The following is an 18,896-nucleotide window of genomic DNA, read 5'->3' as shown; positions in this document are numbered from 1 at the left end:
CACTGTTTGTTGACGGCCATTGTGGATAGTTTGTATGTTCAGGCCTGGTGATGGTTGACGGTGGGAGGTTACCATGGTTGGTGTGCATGTGGCGGGGTCACCACAAAGTCAGGGGGATGTGGAATGGAGGGATCAATGAGTGTTCGACCTACCCAGCTTGCCCTCTCAGATTGCCAAAGTCTGTCTGTCTGTCTGTCTGTCTATCTATCTATCTATCTATCTATCTATCTATCTATCTATCTATCTATCTATCTATCTATCTATCTATCTATCTATCTATCTATCTATCTATCTATCTATCTATCTATCTATCTATCTATCTATCTATCTGTCTGTCTGTCTGTCTGTCTGTCTGTCTGTCTGTCTGTCTGTCTGTCTGTCTGTCTGTCTGTCTGTCTATCTATCTATCTATCTATCTATCTATCTATCTATCTATCTATCTATCTATCTATCTATCTATCTAATCTATCTATCTATCTATCTATCTATCTATCTATCTATCTATCTATCTATCTATCTATCTATCTATCTATCTATCTATCTATCTATCTATCTATCTATCTATCCATCCATCCATCCATCTATCTATCCATCTATCATCCATCCACCATCCATCCATCCATCTATCTATCTATCTATCTATCTATCTATCTATCTATCTATCTATCTATCTATCTATCTATCTATCTATCTATCTATCTATCTATCTATCTATCTATCTATCTATCTATCTATCTATCTATCTATCTATCTATCTATCTATCTATCTATCTATCTATCATGCTCTGTCATCCTTATACTAAAGAGGTGCTACGCAGTTGAAGCCCAGCGTGTCGATCCAAATTGTTCTCCCAGGCAGACAACAGCTGATTGAACCATCAACCCTGCAACCACATGGAGGACATCCACTGACTCGGCAGCAAGAGCCACAAGCGGAAGAATGTGTGTTCATGATTACTTTATCTGTCAGCATCAGTTTCATGTCCATATGCATGAAATGCTCATGGTGGTACTGTCTCCTCATTTATATCCGTTTCTTAAAAGTCAAATGGAAAGCAGACTCTCAGCTACGCCTAACGACGTCAAATCACCCCAGGACAAATGTCAACACTCCATCTGACCCTTTACATGAAGCCAAATCTTCACAACCTGCAATGATTTCCATAAAGCCGACTTACGTGCTGTGCCTAAAAGGATGACGAGTGCTTGCAAATATAGATTTATGTCCCCACAACATGAGCAATAGCAAGTAAACACATTCCCATACACAGTCCAGTGCATTTCTGCAGCCAACATGTTTCCTATTAACTGGCATTCAGCCGGGTGGGTATTAAGTTGTTCAAAGATGTTCAGTCAAGAGCCTCAAATCATGCAGGAATACGCACAACCTCCAAGAGCAAATCGGACGGGCAATTTGCCGTCCACAATTGTTACGTTTACTGGCCCCGGTGATTCAACTTGAAGGCTGCTTTGTCTTTTTCACGTGAATGACGCTTGAGTCACAGAAAAACATCATCCAATATTTCATCATCCATCACCATCTTCTTCTCTGCAAAGGTTCAACTAGAACAGAGCAATTTCAAGTACATTTCTGATCGGTTGTTTTTTTTTATTCTAATCTTGAAGTCACAGAAACATTTTACTCAACATTTGAAAGAAGTAGCTACATATTTATATTGCTTATATTTAAAAATAAATAAATAAATAAATCATCTTTAGCCTGCGCGGTGGTATAAAAAGTTTCCATGTTTATTTTATTGACCTTGTGAAAAAGGTCAATTCTACATTAATAATGTACACCTAACTTTTAAAATATGTAACATGTTTCGTAAAAAATAAAAACACCAAACTGGCTAAAAACAAAACAAAACGAAACAAAAAAACCCACACACACAATAATAATAATAATAATAAGAAGAATAAAAACAGAAATATATTTTAGTCTATATTCCCTTGCGTGTGTGCGATCCCAGCTGTGTATGAAATTGCGCTTTTTGTTTGGCTGAAAAATGACGAGTTTGCTTCACCTGTTGTCTGTGCTTTATTGTTCTCAGTTGGACTGAGCATGCATGTGAAATCCAACTTGAATGAGCCCAACGGGACACATTTCTATGACTCACAACTGATTTGTCATGTTGTATCTAGCTTTAACAAGAACATTTCAGGCTGCTGACATTGTAAAAAAACTAAATAAAAAAAACAACTGAAAATAAAAAGCTAAAATGTCTCACTTAAATGGCGCATGTCTGGCTGTCTGCTAAAAGCCATATTAATAATTACATCCTGAACATGTGTCCACCACCTCCATCATAGCTGCGCCTCAGCTGAGTAAGCACAGTATAGAAATCCAATAATCATTTCTGAATGGGTCCTCAAGGCCCCAAACATGCAACCTTGACCTTGGAAAGCACTTGGTCCAGCTCCAAAAAGTGTCTCGTGTTGCTCATATGACTGGCCACAGGTCAGAGGAGAGAGCAGCACCATGAAATGAATCCGGCTCAGCGTGGCTCCACTTGATTAGGGCCGACACATTGGAGCTCTGCGGGATCCCTGGTGCTCTTCGTAAGTAATCAACCAGCACAAATGAACACACTATTAGGTGTTAAAATATCAGACAAAAGCATGCTAATGGGGACAATGTGCTTTTCAAGCTAAATTGTTCGTTAGTGTTTTGTGTGTAGTTTGGAAAGGAGGCTAGGAGAAAAATATTGAGTTACATTTTAATGCTGATTAAAACTAAAATAAGCATTGTTGTTGTTTTTTCCCCTCCAAAGTTTATACTCCATATAAACATAATTCTGATAAGCTGTAGTAAGACTGTAGTACAAAGAGCTGATTACGATTGGACTCATCTAAAGCTATGTGACAACTTATTTGTGGAATCAGTTACAGTTTTAAGTTCCATTTTGTTTTATGCTGATTTATGTGTTTTATTTGGATGCATACACTTTTTTTTTTTTTTTTTTTTTTAAGAAAATGGGGATCCTGCCGCACAAAAACGTGTGATAGAGAAAAAACTGAACTGAAGTTTTGGATTCCACACCCCCAAAAAAATGTTTAAATCAGCTGTCATCAGACCTAACTCATTAAAAATTTTGTTCCTCAGTGTTATCAGCATTAAAAAAAAAAAAAAAAAAAAAAGTTGGTTCATGGTACAATATTAACATATTCATGAAACTTACGTTATGACACAAAATATGGCTAAAACCACCCTCCCATAAGTTCACTTGTGTCTGTTAGATGGTCAATAAAATATCTCACAGCGTTTAATTTGACAGTCAGCAACCCAGTAAAAACTGACTTGGGAGCAGTGATGTGCAGTGAGGTTTCTGGCTTGCGAGGCACTGACTCATCGCTATATTTTGCCAAGGTATAAGACTGCATTTAGAGCATTTAATATGGGACAGAGAGCAACAAGAGCTGTAGCAGTGCAAGAATGTAGTGTGATTTTCATTTGATTTCACAATTCCATAGAATATTCTCCAATCAGTGATTTCAACATGAAATCTATTGGCCTGTCCGTCTGGATAAAAAATAAAATAAAAAATAAAAAATAAAAAATAAAAAATAAAAAATAAAAAATAAAAAATAAAAAATAAAAAATAAAAAATAAAAAATAAAAAATAAAAAATAAAAAATAAAAATAAATAAATAAAATAAATCTCTGTGACTTTATTGTGAAAAATTGTTTAAGTGTTATAGAGGACATATTATGGAATATATTGGGGCATCAATTTTTTTCCCACATTTGGATCTGAATGTGGATATTTTCTCTGTGAAAGTGTTTACATACATTTCACCATTTGTTTTACTACAATGTTTTTTTTTTTTCCCCTGACACCAAACCATTCATCGTGGTAATCCTGTTGGCGGATGGTGAGCATATTTTACCAACAATTGGAACAGTTTCCAAAACCACAACTAAATTAGAGCAAGAAAGATATAACTGATATAATTTCATGGGATTTTATTGAAAAGGGGCTTTGATATGCTTGCTGAAATATTGTCTCTTGGTTTACATAGAAAATACAAACTAATATATACAAATATGTTAGTAAAATGTGTCAAAAGCAGATTACAAAGATTTCAGTTATTTCACATTTTCTTGGTGTCAAAATGTAGAAACATGCCCTACCTATTTTTGCATATTAACAAGTAAATTAAAAACAGTGTTAAAAACATATACAGTAAGAAACATGCATTGTGATACATTGTATGCACAGCTATACTCATTTTTGTTTTTAAATGTAAGAGTATTTTTCTATTTAAAATAAGCAAGGGATTGATCCAGAAAAGGGGGCGAAGAATTATTATGGCATCAAATGATGGGCCATTCATACTAATAACTCTTGTAAGAATGCTTGTTGCATTATAGCCCGTTAGCAAGCAGCCTGCCAATTGTCAAACACAACAAATAAAGATACCAAAGACCACAAGCACCACTTCCATAGCATGCGTACGGTTGAGCAGAGGGGGAAAAAAAAAAAAAAAGTCTACGGCGTGCTGGGAGTGTCCTAATTGAAAGCACATGTTGATCGCTTGGATCGCAAGCCGCACTTTTTGTTCTGCTTTGCCTCACAAGCTGTGATGACACTACATATAAATAGTAAGGGCTTTAAAAGCTAATCAAGTGTTTGGTGTGGCTATACTGAAACATGTGTCCAATCCTTACACAATAATATTGACTTTAATTCTCAATTTGTTGGATGGATTAAGACAAGATGTAACAGTAAAATTCTTCCCTGCATGGGACACAACCGCTGGTGAACAAATGAAAGCAGAGACATTAACATTGTAAAAAAAAAAAAAAAAAAAAAGTATATCATTCCTGTGGTGCAAAAACGTTTCACACTGTTTTGTTAAAAAAATACAAATTGTATTAAAATAAACTCATGCATGTAATTAAAACATGTTTTTGTTTGACAGTCGAGCTTTCATTTACTTTACTGTATATTGCATTCAAAAAGGCATTCAGTGAGCATATACACAATATAAAAATAAAAACAGTAACATTAACAAAAAATATTTGATAATAAAGTGGCTCAAAAATATTTATTTGCATGTATAATAAAAGATCATCAAAACGTTCTCTTTGCCATCATCAACATTCCCTTTTTTGACAATTCATCTGTTTGATATACTTTCTCACAAACACGTACATAAGAATACTGCAGTCAACTTGCTTGAATGTCTCGAGTCAGTCACGAGTAAAAACTCCAACCAGATTTGGAATTCTGATCTTATTGCTGAGGTTTTGTCTTGTTGTCTGTTGTATTGAATACATATTTGGTCTCGACTGTACAGTATACTGATATGTTCAATCAGTAAAAGCTGCATTAACACACAATACAAAAACACCAAAACTCTTTTTTTTTTTTTTTTTCATCACCTTTCTCTGCACTGGATCCCCTTCTCATGAATTTATGTCATTTTCACATCAAACGCTCCCAAAAATAAAGATGTGCTGATTATGAACTAAATAGAACAAACGTTGTGAATAAAAATGTTTCTAACCTGAAAATGAGTACGTAGCACTAGCACCACATGATCAGTGCTTGTTGAGTAGTGGCATGTTTGTCATAAAAAAAAAAAAAAAAGTAAAAAAAAAAAAAAGTAAAAAAAAAAAAAGTATAAAAATAGTGCCACTTTCACATGCATAAAGCAGAAAAACAATATACTGGATCATTTACATTCTTACAGAAGCGCAGAATTGGCAGTATGGAGTAAACATTTTTCACTGACAAATACATTAGAAATTACAGTATTTGCAAATACATTTATGTATATTTTCTCTGAAAAATGACAGGATTTACACGTGCAAGTTAAAAAAAAATGCTTTTTTTTAAGCATTTGGCCTAATTTATAACTATACACTCAAAGATTAAGCATCTAAGACTTCATTCATTATTATTGTTTTGTGATTTACTATTATGTCTGCAGTACATGATTTGCATTCTTCATTTTATTTTCCCAGAATGCCACGGGGTACGTGCATACTAAAGACAATATCCCATCAATTTTTAAATGTATTGGTATAATGTATGCCAAATGCTAAAAATATAATTTCCTTTTTAATCCCTGTGGCAATATTGGAGAAATGCTAACTTTTAGCATTTAGCCTACAAGCACATTTGAATGTACTTGCAAATACATTTAAAGGGGAAGTCAAACTTAAACATTTCTTGACGATATGTCATATGTACGGAGCCCCTAAAGTGACATGGGAGAAAAAAAAAAAAAATTAAATGTTTCTCGTTCGGACGAGAAACTTTCTCGTCCGGACGAGAAACATCACCTGCGAGCGGGAACTAGGAGAGCTCGCTTGTGGCGGCGGACGGTAGACCACTGTTCAACTTGCTTTCAATTCGTTTTAAATGTCTCTCAGACACAACATAATGGTGCCGACTTGCAAGTAACGCAGCAATGTCCTTATAATAAAGTCCCAGGTGAAAATAGAACCTGACTAGGTCCTGTGCTATCATTTTCACACATGAACACAAACTGAAATATAGTTAGTATAAGGTCTCCCACGCGAGTATGCTGGTTTCTCGTCCGGACGAGAAAAGTTTCTCGTCCGGACGAGAAACTTTCTTGTCCGGACGAGAAAGTTTCTCGTCCGGACCAGAAACATTTAAATGTTTTTTTTTTCTCCCATGTCACTTTAGGGGCTCCGTACATATGTGACCTCACTAGTCTAAATATGACATTCTGATTAAAATTACATTTATGAATTAATAAGAAGCAAAATCTAGCCGTTTTTTTAATCCATCTCAAGGGGCGGCCATTTTATCACTTGCTGTCAACTGAAGATGGCATCACAGTTGCTCAGGGCTCAGGCAATGACCAATCACAGCTCACCTGTTTTCTGAAATTGAGCTGTGATTAACCTAAGCAATTGTGATGTCATTTTCAGTTGACAGCAAGTGGCAAAATGGCCGCCCTCTTTTTTTTGATAAAAACGGCTGGATTTTGCTGCTTATCCCATATACCACTAAAACAATATTACACTAGTGGCGCTGCATAGAACATACTATTGTCAATATATATATTGTTTTGGGTTGACTTCCCCTTTAAACGTATTTGCAAATACACTCAAACGTATTGCCCGTCAAAAATATCTCCTCCACATTGGCAGTTCCACGCTACCATACATTCTTGATCATAGCACACATCAAATAGTTCGAAAGACATGGAGAGAGTTGTGTTAGTGTGACCTGTGTATATCGAGATTCTAATTCCTTGGAGGATACTTAATCTTTAAAGGACACTTGACATGATTTCTGGGCACATTCATTAACCATAAATCTGTTCAGACAGAACGTTCAAACGGACTTTTTGTACTCTTTACACACACATTGCCATCACTTACTCCAACACACGTGACATTATCTTGCATCCTTTGTCCCAAAACAGGCTTTAATCGCACTTGGTGCTACCGTGGAGGGTTGATTGGGTGAGGGTGGGGGGCTCTATGGGTGACCAAAGGCCTGTGGCGGGTGGCACAAATTGGCGGTGAAGTGCTTCTTGTGCAAGCAGTCCAGAGATGTGGACAGGTACATACAGTACAGCGTGTTTACATACATCCATAGCAGTGGTAAGGAGGTACACAGGTTGGACCTGAGGGAGCTTGAAAACAAGCCCTCAGATTTAATTCTTCTTGTGGTTGCGTCTTCTCGACTTCTTCACCCTACACACACATTTAGAAACATGTTCACTGTCAAATAATGTCCCACATTTTTTTTTTTAAATAATAATTTGGTTTTAAACAAAAATGCATTATATGATTGTAAAATATATGGAAATATGAGGTGAAGATTTTTTTTTTTTTTTTTTTTTTTACAGTCAAAGATTGCTGATAAAGAGCAGCCATGCTCCCTACAAGGGCCTAACACCAATTATTAACTGTTTCACAAATGTGCAGTGTGTATGAATCACCATGTTACATATCACATTGCATGTTTTAGTTCATCTCTCATAGCAGTAACAACACTGATGCAATTTGATACATTGAGGCTACCAGGTGGGGTTAGAAATTGTAGTGTAGTGAATGAATAAAAATAAATAATGTACATCTGTTCCCATGTTGGAGGAAAATCTTCTTATCTGACACACTGAGAAATGTTACGTTTTGATCCTCGGTCGCAACATGCCAACATGTGATACTAAACATGTAGAGTCTCATGTCGAGACAGTAAAAGTCGGCAGCAGTAATTCCCTCAACAATTCGGTGCTGCAACTGAGCCAAAATATGGCTCACTGCTAAATTAACACCACATTTTCTTCTTTCAATTCAAATCACTTGAGAAGTGCTCATAAAGATTTAGACGACAAGCAACCAGATTTGGTTAAATTAAATTCATATCCTGGGAAGTGAATTCAGAGATTTGTTTCTAAATCCATTATACATGTTTGAAGATAATTGCTAAAAGCGTGAAAAGATTCAGAACTATGTAGTACTAAATTTTTGAGATTGCGTTAAACTGTTTCCCACCATTTCCAGATTTTGGGGCGTGGCTAAAACAGTGTCGAATGCATTTCAGCTCGTTGCATTAGTTTCCTCTCCCCCACTATATAATAATTTGAGCACATTAGTTTGCATCAATTGGTTGGTCTAATTTCAACATACAGTTAGCTAGCTAGCTAAAATGAATATTCATTCAGAAGCAGTGGCCGCTTTAGAGTGCCTCATTGTTGCCCGTGAGTGCATGCACATAAATGACGAGAAAGGTGGGAGTGAAGAAGAATACTTCATTGATGCCACAGTGGGGAAATTCACAAGTAAAATGAGCAAAAAAGAAGAGGCTTTGGGTGGCCGTGGTCGCTTTAGAGCGCCTCATTGTCACTGTATGGGAACTCAGTGACAAAATGGTGAGATATGGTTCGGCCACCGGAGAGTTTAACATATTTCTGCTCCTGACACGTTTGGTTATTTGTAGACAAAATGCTAGATGATGTAACCTAGTAGCAGTATCTATCTAATTGGTTTCAGCAGTTTCAGCTGACACACCCACATTGTTCGAGGGTGGAGAGAATAGCTTGTTGTTTTCACCACTTTGAAGCTTCATTTTCTATACTTGATTTGTTTTTAGCCATTCAAACTTGTTGACAACACTATTCTCTGTGGTGAGTCACATTCTTCAGTCAAAAATAAATACTGATTATTGATCACTGGAATGATAAAAATACCTGATTGAATAATTTTTTTAAGCTACATACATATAGCCTATATGTCATTATCATTATATTTTTTTTCATTTCAAGCAGCATATTTCCTAACAAAAACTCCTAAAATAATAGCACTGCATCTTCATCCCAATGAATATCATATCTGAAAATAAATATTGTCTGATTATTTTAGTGCGTTAGCAAAACAATGAACAATTAGGTTAGCATTTATGCTAATGCTAACACAGCAAGAGCTGTCCTGGCTGGTCCACCAATATGATAGACAGGTAAGCAGGTGATCATTATTCATCACCATGGTAATGTGAGTGACATTTTTCTCCTAATTACAAACAAGTGTGCCATTCAAACACATTTACAAGTATTATTTTATTGTATTGCTGCTTAAAAAAATAAAAATAAAATAAAATTCAAGGTGTATTTGCTTCACATCCTATCCTGACATGATTAGGACCACAGCATCATTTTAAGTATTCTATTATCAAGCAAGTCATGCACAAATAGTATTTAACATCCACATGAATGATTTTGTTGGTCTTCCCAGACATGCAGCCTGGCAATAATCACCAGCAGACACTTTGGGAGAGTTTTGTTTATGAGGAATATGTACAACATAGCTTGTTAAAATGTTAATATCCTGCCGCTGTTACTATTCCTCCTCCGGTGTTGCCCCCTGGCCAAGGCAACTCTGTCATTAATGTGCAGTTAGTGGTGATAATTGTGCGGCGAATCCATTTAAAAAAATCCGTTGGCCATTGTGTTTAAGTGTCTTAAGTGCGGCATGTGAGCTGATAATGATGAACACGCTGATGACGCCTGTGATGTTCAGACACAAGGTTATGAGAAAGTAGGAAGCGGGCACGCCACAGGCAGATTTATCACACATCTTAACTTCATGCACATCATTTCACACGTGATCATTCAAGCTGCTTACATCAAGCGAGTCACTGCTTTCACTGAGTAATTACCAGCAAGACAGTGAACCAGCAATTTGTAACTGTGGTTTATTTGTACTACATAGGTTTGAAGTTGTAATTATTCACGTCTGTCTTGTCAAGCCCACTCGGAGAAAAAGTTATTTTCTTACTTGTTGATGGCGTTCTTTAAGTACTGTTGCAGCCACCTGGTTTCCGGGTTGATGCAAACTTCCCTGTTGCTCTTCAGCTTGGCACTGTGGGATGAAGATGAGGAGGATTTGATTATTACTGTTGCTTTGTTTTAATCAGACAAGGATAAGGTTATATTTTCACTGCAGGTTATAGGTTAGTTTGTTATAAGTAGTCCTCCACGTCACGTTTACATGTACAGCAAGATATTTTTGATGTCCTATACCAGGGGTCTGAAGTCTGTGGCTCCGGAGCCACATGTGGCTCTTTAGCCCCTCCTGTGACTCCTTTTGGCTCTCTAAATAATTAGTAGAAAAATCTAAATATTTTTATGTATTTATTTACATTTTTTAGATAAAATATTCTTTGAATTAATTTAGATTTTTTTTTTTAAATGCATAATTAAACATTAAAAAAAAAATGTCAGTCGAAATTTGTAATTTGTCAAAAAGAGATGAAAAAGTACAAAAATTGTCCAAAAAGTGACCATAAAATGTACAAATAGATCCAAAAACAGCAGAAAATGATCATATGATGTACACAAAACTGCTCAAAAATGTATTTAAAAAAGGCTGAAAAGAAAAAAGTAAAAAAAAAAATAAAAAAAAATAAATATATATATATATATAAAATCTCTAAAAGCAAAAAGCAAAAAAAAATCCTCAAAATTGATATAAATGCCCACAAAATTGCCAAAAATCTTGATACCATAAAAGGCAGTAAATTATGTCAAAAATAGCCATAAAACGTAGGGAAAAAAAAAAGGAATGAGAGGAAAAAAATTACCATAATTTTTCCATACTGTTTCACCTACTACAACGTTCATAAGGTTTTGTGGCTCCAGAATTTTTTTTTTGCTATTTATTTGACCTAAAATGTCTCTTTTGACATTACAATGTAAATCAGGTTTATTGTTGGCATGAATTCAACACTGCATTGTGTATGGGACATCCTTTGACTATAAAGTTGCTGTGAAACCAAAAGAGAAACATTTTAAAAGCTTCTTTGGCAAGATCAACTCAAGTGATGTGAAGAAAAACATACGTAAATGCACAATACAATTTGTCTTAGTGGACAGTCAAAACTGCGTATTGTGTGTGCTCTTTTTCACTTGAACACACATTTATTATTCCCAATAGGAGAATAAATATCATATAGTGAGGTGATAAAAGGTAACGTTAAAGACCTACTGCTGTATAAACACTTAAAGTATTATGTGCTGGTTCTGGACATTTTAGCTTATCTAAAATTCATAAATCACAATAATATCTTTGAGTGCTTATGGAATAATAGCACCATTTCATCTTTGAAGAATTCATGTTTATAAACTGCTTCCAGCATTCTGTGACCTCAGTGTCTCGAAAGGGAAAAATCCCAAACAAGGATTCTTCATTTGATGACAATTAATGTGTTTTATTGGGGGGGACTCTTCACTACTGAGACACATTTAATGAAAATGGAGCTCAGGTCACTCAGAACCACCTGAGCTAAGCCCTAAAAAGCTCAGCACATCTTCCAACACATGTGAGCTGCAAAATGTGATGCTCATTGAGCATGACGGGTTGTCAACCCCTGGCCAGCTGTGGGAAATTAACACTCTTCTGTTTCCACTGGAGAGCAGCTGCGCACGAGAGAAATTTGTTCAACTTGCTTTGTTTTCATGACTGGCACAAACCTGGCGCGGTACGTGTTGTAAATCTCCATCGAGGCATGTTAGACTGGATGTTGGTTCATTTTGCAGACACGCGCAAGCCAGTGAGCGTGAACACAGCTGACGTCATTCGCCGCCAGTCAAAACGGCACCTCTCATCTATCTCGATCATATCTATTTTCTATGGCGCTTGCCCTCATTATAATCACGTGATTTGGAGCCTAGTCCAGATGATTTTGGGAGAGAGGCCTTTACTAGCCAATCACAGGGCACATGTAGACAAATAACCCACTCACATTCTCACCTATGGATGGTAACAGAATACTGTAATATACTGTAATATACTGTAATAATCCATTTGAATTAGAATATTAACATGTTGAAAATGCTGAAGATGTAACACAATCCATTACATATTGCTCCAATTTGTTGTGATTTGGAAATAAAACTCTCAAAAGACGTAAACAGTAATAATCTGCACTGTTAGCATACCATACACTAGCATACAGTACACAATTAACGCCAGTCTATAGTGTTTTAAACAAACATTCTTTTACCTTTATGACCTACAGCTTGTCACTTTTAAAGTAGTAATTTAGTTTATTAAAAATCAACTTAAGTTTTTCTCTCTATATACTCCATAATTTGTGTTGTATGCACTTTGCATTTGATTTGATTTGATTTTTTTTGGCATTTGAAAATGCACTTTGCATTTTCAGGTGCCACTGCTCGATTTCAATAAAGTTTTTACAGGATTTCAAAGACAAATACTTGAGATATGTGGAACATGTTTGTGTTTCAATGTTTTCAAATGTTTTACTTTTCAAAATTGTTGTACATAATATTACTACCTGAAGGAAAGTCTGTAGCTTGCCACTTCCCACCAGTTGTTCTCCGAACTGAAAGCTTGCAAGCAGACCAAAAACGTTTCATTTTTTCCAAGTCTTAATCTGCTGCCCGTTTGTGCGATATTGCACAGAGTCGAAAACATCTGTGCGCGTTGGTTTGATGTAAACTTTGAGTTAGGCGAGTCCTTTTGATCTGACCGGTGGTTCAATTTAACTGTGATTGAACCAAATGATTAGCGGATACAAATTAGGGTCCTTTTAGACAGTGTTGTCTGAGAATGCTCAACCACAGATTTGTCATGCTTCAAAAGAAGAAGAAGAAAAAAAAGAGACCCTTTTTCCCCCTACTAAAACATCCCAATGACCCATTTAAGATCTATATCATCAAAAATATACATTTTAAAGTTCTCCCACAAGGTGCAGCCTTTAGACAACTATTTCCCTTTAATTATTATAATTTTTAAAATATTATTTCATTTTTATTTTTGTCAAAATGTGTACTTTTATCGCTTATCAATCACCTTCAAAGTATGGTAATAGTGAGGACTCTTTATTCTCGAGGTACAACCATTATCGCTATTTTCTTGGGCTGTGCATGTTTTGGTGATAATTCGAACTGAGATGTGATTTGCTGTTCAAAACGAATGCTGGAATCAGAATTTTTGGATTCACATAGTCAATTGTATGTACTATGTATCTACTGATTGTACTGCAACACGTGACATATGAACGTAAGCTATGTGAAGAGTGAACAGCGTCATGTGTACAGCACTGTTTAGCCTGCTAATGGGAATTAAACTGTTAATCAATCACGAAATAAAGCACATCTATCACCACTTTTGTTGTTACTTCACTGTTGGCCTCTAACACGTGCCCTAGCAAGAAAGAGAGTTGGATGTTGGACCAGATCGAGAGCCGAACCAGGTTAGCTTAGTGCTACGAGCTAGCTAGCTAGCTAGTACGACAGACACAACATTGATGAACAACGCAGATGGAATTAAAAAAAATAATAATAAAAGTGGAAAAAGCACCCTGGGTTCTGCCGTTGGCCAGTGTACGGCGAGGGATCCTAGAAGTTAAAATAAGTTATTTTAAACAATAAAAGGAAAACTTTTCCGTAGGTTGATGCAGTTGTATTAGCGCCCAGTGTGATTCCTATTGTTGTAGTCAGAATGTTAGCATGTGTATGCGTGAGTGCATGTATGTGTGCTAATGAGTGATGGCAAAAGTTGCAAATATTTAGATGAAGATTCGTAGCAACACAAGCTGGGAGGCAGCCGGCTCTTAACATGTGTCACACCACTGTGGCAAAAGGTCATGTGTGAGAGTTAGCAAGTGTGAGGGGATTCTTTCTCCTGCTTCCGTATCTCCATCACACCGCTCCACAAATGAAACACCCCATCACGCTTTCTGTGCTCGTCACCTCACGCGAGCAAATGGCATCGCCACTTTAAGGTGACGAGGAGCATCCAGTCCCTCAAAGCAGCATGTCAGCAGCTCCACAACTTGATCGGTGTTTACTTTCTCTCCCTTCTTCCCCTCCTTCTTTTATTAGCTCATCCGCTGGGGTCCTCCATCCTGTTTTTGATGCGTCCCCCTCCGTCCTGTTTATCTGTCTGCTTGTCTGGCCCGGCAACTCGGAGCTTCACCTCTAATTGACTTGAATTTGAGGTCTGGAGTTCCGCAAGCAGCAGGTAGTAATTACTTCACAGCAAGTTAATACCAACAGCATGCTGGGATGAGTGGGCAAAGAGTTGTGGGGGTCATACTGGGGAGCACAGTGGGACAGTGCCTGGCAGGGGGCGGTCACGGAGGAGTATAATGTTACTTCGGCGTGCTTTCAAGTGCCTCAATGGTGATATCAGAGGAGCGAGCTGTATTTCCCCTCTCGCCTTGCCTAAGTGACTTCTTGACTCCTCTGGGCTGGTCGCATCTCTCCGTGTCCTCTGCGACCTTTTGCTATTCATTCCCACTGCAAACTGACACGTCACCCCCTCCTCATTTGGCAGCCTTTTCGGCTTTTGGCTGTGAGGCTTCTGCCACCTGATTTTCGATAGAAAACAAATGAATGAGGCTTTTGAGGTAATGTGTTCCAGACCAGTGACATTATACTCAGCCTTGCTGTGCGGTCAGAGGCGGAAGATAAAAAAAAAAAAGGGACACATGGGGTCAGCAGAAACACAAAGGTAATCACTTTGACCCTTAATTATTGTTTCCTTTGCAAAACATAAATAGTCCCTTCGAGCTTCGGCCGTCACTTTTTTCCTCAGTTCAACACTTTCAAGTGAGGCCGCTTTTTGGATGACATCATACAACAAATGAAGCTTCAATAAGTACTATTGTAATATTACACAATAGCAGTGTACACTACTTGCAATAGAACAAATACAGCATTGCCCATTAAAGTTCTATAGAATTGAGTAAATCTTAATATAAAAAAATTGAATTTGTTGGCTGGATGGAAGGTTGAGTTTGAATATCAGGGCCTGATGGATTAATCTGCCGATTATGGCCCTTCAAAACATTGGCCAAAATCATTGGATGAACGGCCAACGTTTGCTGATTATTTGACTGGATGTCACTATTTTACACACAACCTAAAATCATGATTTGATAATAAAAAAAAGAAAGGAAAAAGAAAAAAAAAAAGAAAAATAAATGTATGTAATATATATATATATATATATATATATATATATATATATATATATATTATATATTATATTATATTATATATAATATAATATAATATAATAATATATAATAAATAAAATTATCAGCCTATTAATTGATAATCAGTATTTATTACTGATGACCTTTTTTTTTTTTTTTTTTTTTTTTTTAAATCTTTATTGGTCGGACCCTAATGAATACATTGGAAAGGTTGAGCATGAAAACAATTTTTAGAGTGAGTTTATATTAAGAAAATAATATGCCCTTGATGGTGGAAATTAACAAGCAACTGTTAATTTTTTTACTATAATTGTGAATCTTGTAGTTTTGATTTGAAACATTCCTTTTGTGCTACACCTACATACACACATTTGCTTGCACACATTTGCTTGCCTTGGTGCAGACAGTGTGGGTTTAGTCATCATCAATCATGTTGGTGGTTTTGCGTCCCGTGTGCTCTGAGAATGGCTGGCAACCAGTCCAGGGTGAAGTCTGCCATTTAAGTCAGCTGGGATAGGCTCCAGCTACTCACAACCCTGAACAGGCTAAGCGCAACAGAAATTGGATGAAAGGATATTTACTACACCATCCTTCCAACCATTTTCTATAGCGCTTGTTTTGGTTGCTGTTTGAGCTGGAGCCTCTCCCAGTTGAAGTTGGGCGTGAAGTTGGGAACAACTCGCAATCATACATTTCCCCCCACATCTCTCATTACATTGCTTGGCAGGACTCAAGTTGAATTGATGCACCTCACACATTTTAGAAATCAAAATACAAACTCTTAAAGTTGCAATTAAACGTGTGGCTGTCGTACAACATGTAGTTCAACATTACGTCAGATCATGTAATACTGTTTGACAATTTTCTTGTCAAAACATTTCTGTTGCAGGAACATATTGTATATCTGTACATGACAATAATGTTACTGCATTTACATTGTTTGAAAAAAAAAAAGAACAACTGAACTTTTATTTGTGTACTAGTGTGTGGAAATATTTTGCAACCACTTGGCAACTTGTAATTTACTGCTCGCGTTTAACGTATTGGAATTTATATATTCCAGCTTGTTCTGCTGGATAGATAACACGTACTTTATGTCATCAGCACCCGGCCAACTATTTTACGTTCACGCATGAAAATCAAATCAAAGTAATGAATAAAACATGTTTCGTTTACGCTGTTGCCTAGCTGCTCAGATCAATGGGGAAGAGATTTAAAGTTTTAAACGTCACTAATATTTGGCAGAGGAAGTTATATGCCTGAAATACTCATAACAAACCAAGAATCAGCAGACTTTTATTTAAGGTGGCAATTAATCTTCTCGTTTTTGTACTCACATGACTTGGAAGGGGCAGTTGGGTGTGTGGAGGAACTTGAGCTCTTTGATGGCGCGCTGGGGAACCGTGTTGAGAGTCGAACGACACCAGCACCTCTCCACCAGACTGATGGGCTTTGCTGCAAGCACACCAAATACAACATTACTAAAATGTATTCAAACAAAAGACAGTACGCTAAGATCACTGTGGTAATGTCTTTTTTTTTTCCAAGAGCTACTTTGTATGGTATGTTGCTAATATTTTAATTCGTTTTATGACAAAAAAAAATAAACATGACACTACTCAGTTAAAGATAACATGCAATATTGAGTTATAAGGAATTATAAGGAATGAAGCTCTTTAAATGAGATGTGATTTCAACCCCGACTTCCCTCATTAGACGTGCTAAAAGCGTGTTTAATCTACTGTAACATCTTTCCAAAGCATGGGAACATACGATTTTACCTGCAATTGCTCTCAACAACATGTTCATTAAAAAGAGATTAGTCCCTTTTTGACCACTTTCTTCTTTCACAGAATTTTAGCTTTTCACTCAGACTGCATTCAGCCTGACCACTCTGGCACTAAAGGGTCCTCAACACACGATTTCTAATGTTGCCCTCGCTCATAAAAGAGCCATCTAAGTGGAAATCACCCTAAGAACATTCTTAAAATGATTACAAATCGCCCGTGTGCCACCAGCATGGAGGCTGGCGGGGCCCCTCGCGCTACTCCAGATGCAGGCTGATAACGCCAAACATCAAAGTATGATAAGCGCATTCCGGAACACAGGTTGCTCCAAAATGATGGTTGTAAAAGTGCCCCACAATGAAACTTTTAGTCATGTATTACATTTTGCTTGATTCCTAAAGAACATACAGAAAACGTAAACAACTTTAGTTAAATAAATAAGTAAAATAAACCTTCCACATATTCCTATTGACACAATTCAACAGCAAATGTCTCACGACAAATGGCAAAGACCCAATTAATATCACCCTAATGACGATATGCCCCATTCTCATGCAAACTGGAGGATCATTATGCAGCACGCAGCACCGGCGCCCGAGAAGCCAGCATCCGCCACTATCACCAGCGCCTTGTTTATCCCTAATTAGAAACTAATTAAAAGAAAGCACAGACAAAAGCCAAATGCACACAAGTCTTTAATATGCAATGCTAGCGGGGGCAGAAACAACAAGCTTAACATAAGCGCGGGCCAGGCGGCTCAACAGCCTGACTTGACACCTGGCAAGGAACATAAGGAGACACTAAAGAGAGGCCACAAAGTTGATAACGTGAAATGTTGCTCGATAACGTAACTTTTTGTTGTCGTTTTTGTGTTAAATAAATAAATAAATAAATAAATGAATAAATAAACAAACAAAAAAATATACACTGTATATACACAATAATAATAATAAGTCAGGTCAACTTTATTCAGGCAACTCTTTCAAACAGCAGAAACCCCAAAAAACAAACATAAAACATAAAATAAAATAAAATTAAAAATAAATAAATAAATAAATATAAATATATACATCAACATTTATTATTTATTTTGTGCATTTATTAACAAAAACATTTTGCATTTGAGGTTTTTAGATATATGTCAGCTAAATTTAAGGAAAAAAAAAAACACTGTCAAAGCCATCCCAACTAACAATGTTTTCTTCACATACAAAAGGTCTTAAAAGTTAATACGACGATAGCCATGTAAGTCTGAGTGATTGAAACTCACCAGTACTTGTAGGTCCATGTATGATCACGGCCAACAGAAGCATCAGCGGCAGCAATTTGACATCCATGTTGGTGCTGGCTCAAACTTGCTCCGTCCGCTACAGTCCAAGGCACAACTGAGGCCACCAGCTCCGTATTGTGTGAAAACCTCACATAAGAGAGTGAGAGAGAAAGTGAGGGGAAGGAGGGAGACCCACTTTCTCAGAAGGGGAAGGACAGAGGGGGTGTCCCAGCCCAGCGTGAGGAGGAGGAGGAGGAGGAGGGAGCAGTGGCGAGTCAGGAGAGACTTCCTCACTTGTCAAAGGTTGGCAGGGAGTCAAGGAGAAGTCTGCTGGAAAGTCTTTTTCTCCTTTTTTCCTTTCGTTCCATTTATCAAACC

At 36.9% G+C, this 18,896-nt stretch overlaps 1 protein-coding gene across 1 annotated transcript; it reads right to left on the bottom strand.

Moving 5' to 3' along the window:
- Positions 1–5,600: 5,600 nt before the first annotated feature.
- Positions 5,601–18,666, bottom strand: cxcl12b (chemokine (C-X-C motif) ligand 12b (stromal cell-derived factor 1)). The gene is made up of 4 exons (XM_077523573.1): positions 18,519–18,666; positions 16,799–16,916; positions 10,271–10,354; positions 5,601–7,687 (listed from the first exon to the last, which is right to left on the bottom strand). The coding sequence occupies exons 1-4, from the start codon at positions 18,583–18,585 to the stop codon at positions 7,648–7,650; spliced, it is 309 nt and encodes a 102-aa protein (XP_077379699.1). The 5' UTR covers positions 18,586–18,666; the 3' UTR covers positions 5,601–7,647.
- Positions 18,667–18,896: the final 230 nt, after the last annotated feature.

The sequence above is a fragment of the Festucalex cinctus genome, chromosome 6, assembly GCF_051991245.1.
Source record: "Festucalex cinctus isolate MCC-2025b chromosome 6, RoL_Fcin_1.0, whole genome shotgun sequence".
Lineage (NCBI taxonomy): Eukaryota > Metazoa > Chordata > Actinopteri > Syngnathiformes > Syngnathidae > Festucalex > Festucalex cinctus.
The sequence above is the reverse complement of the archived record's forward strand: the minus strand, read 5'-3'. Positions and strand labels throughout refer to the sequence as shown.

Bases quoted from the DNA above. Each gene is read 5' to 3' on its own strand.
- cxcl12b (XM_077523573.1), bottom strand. From the start codon at position 18,585: ATGGATGTCAAATTGCTGCCGCTGATGCTTCTGTTGGCCGTGATCATA. The intron at 16,917-18,518 runs GTGAGTTTCAAT...GTGTGCTTGCAG, and splicing joins ACATGGACCTACAAGTACTG to CAAAGCCCATCAGTCTGGTG. The intron at 7,688-10,270 runs GTAAGAAAATAA...ATGTGTGTGTAG, and splicing joins TTAAAGAACGCCATCAACAA to GGTGAAGAAGTCGAGAAGAC.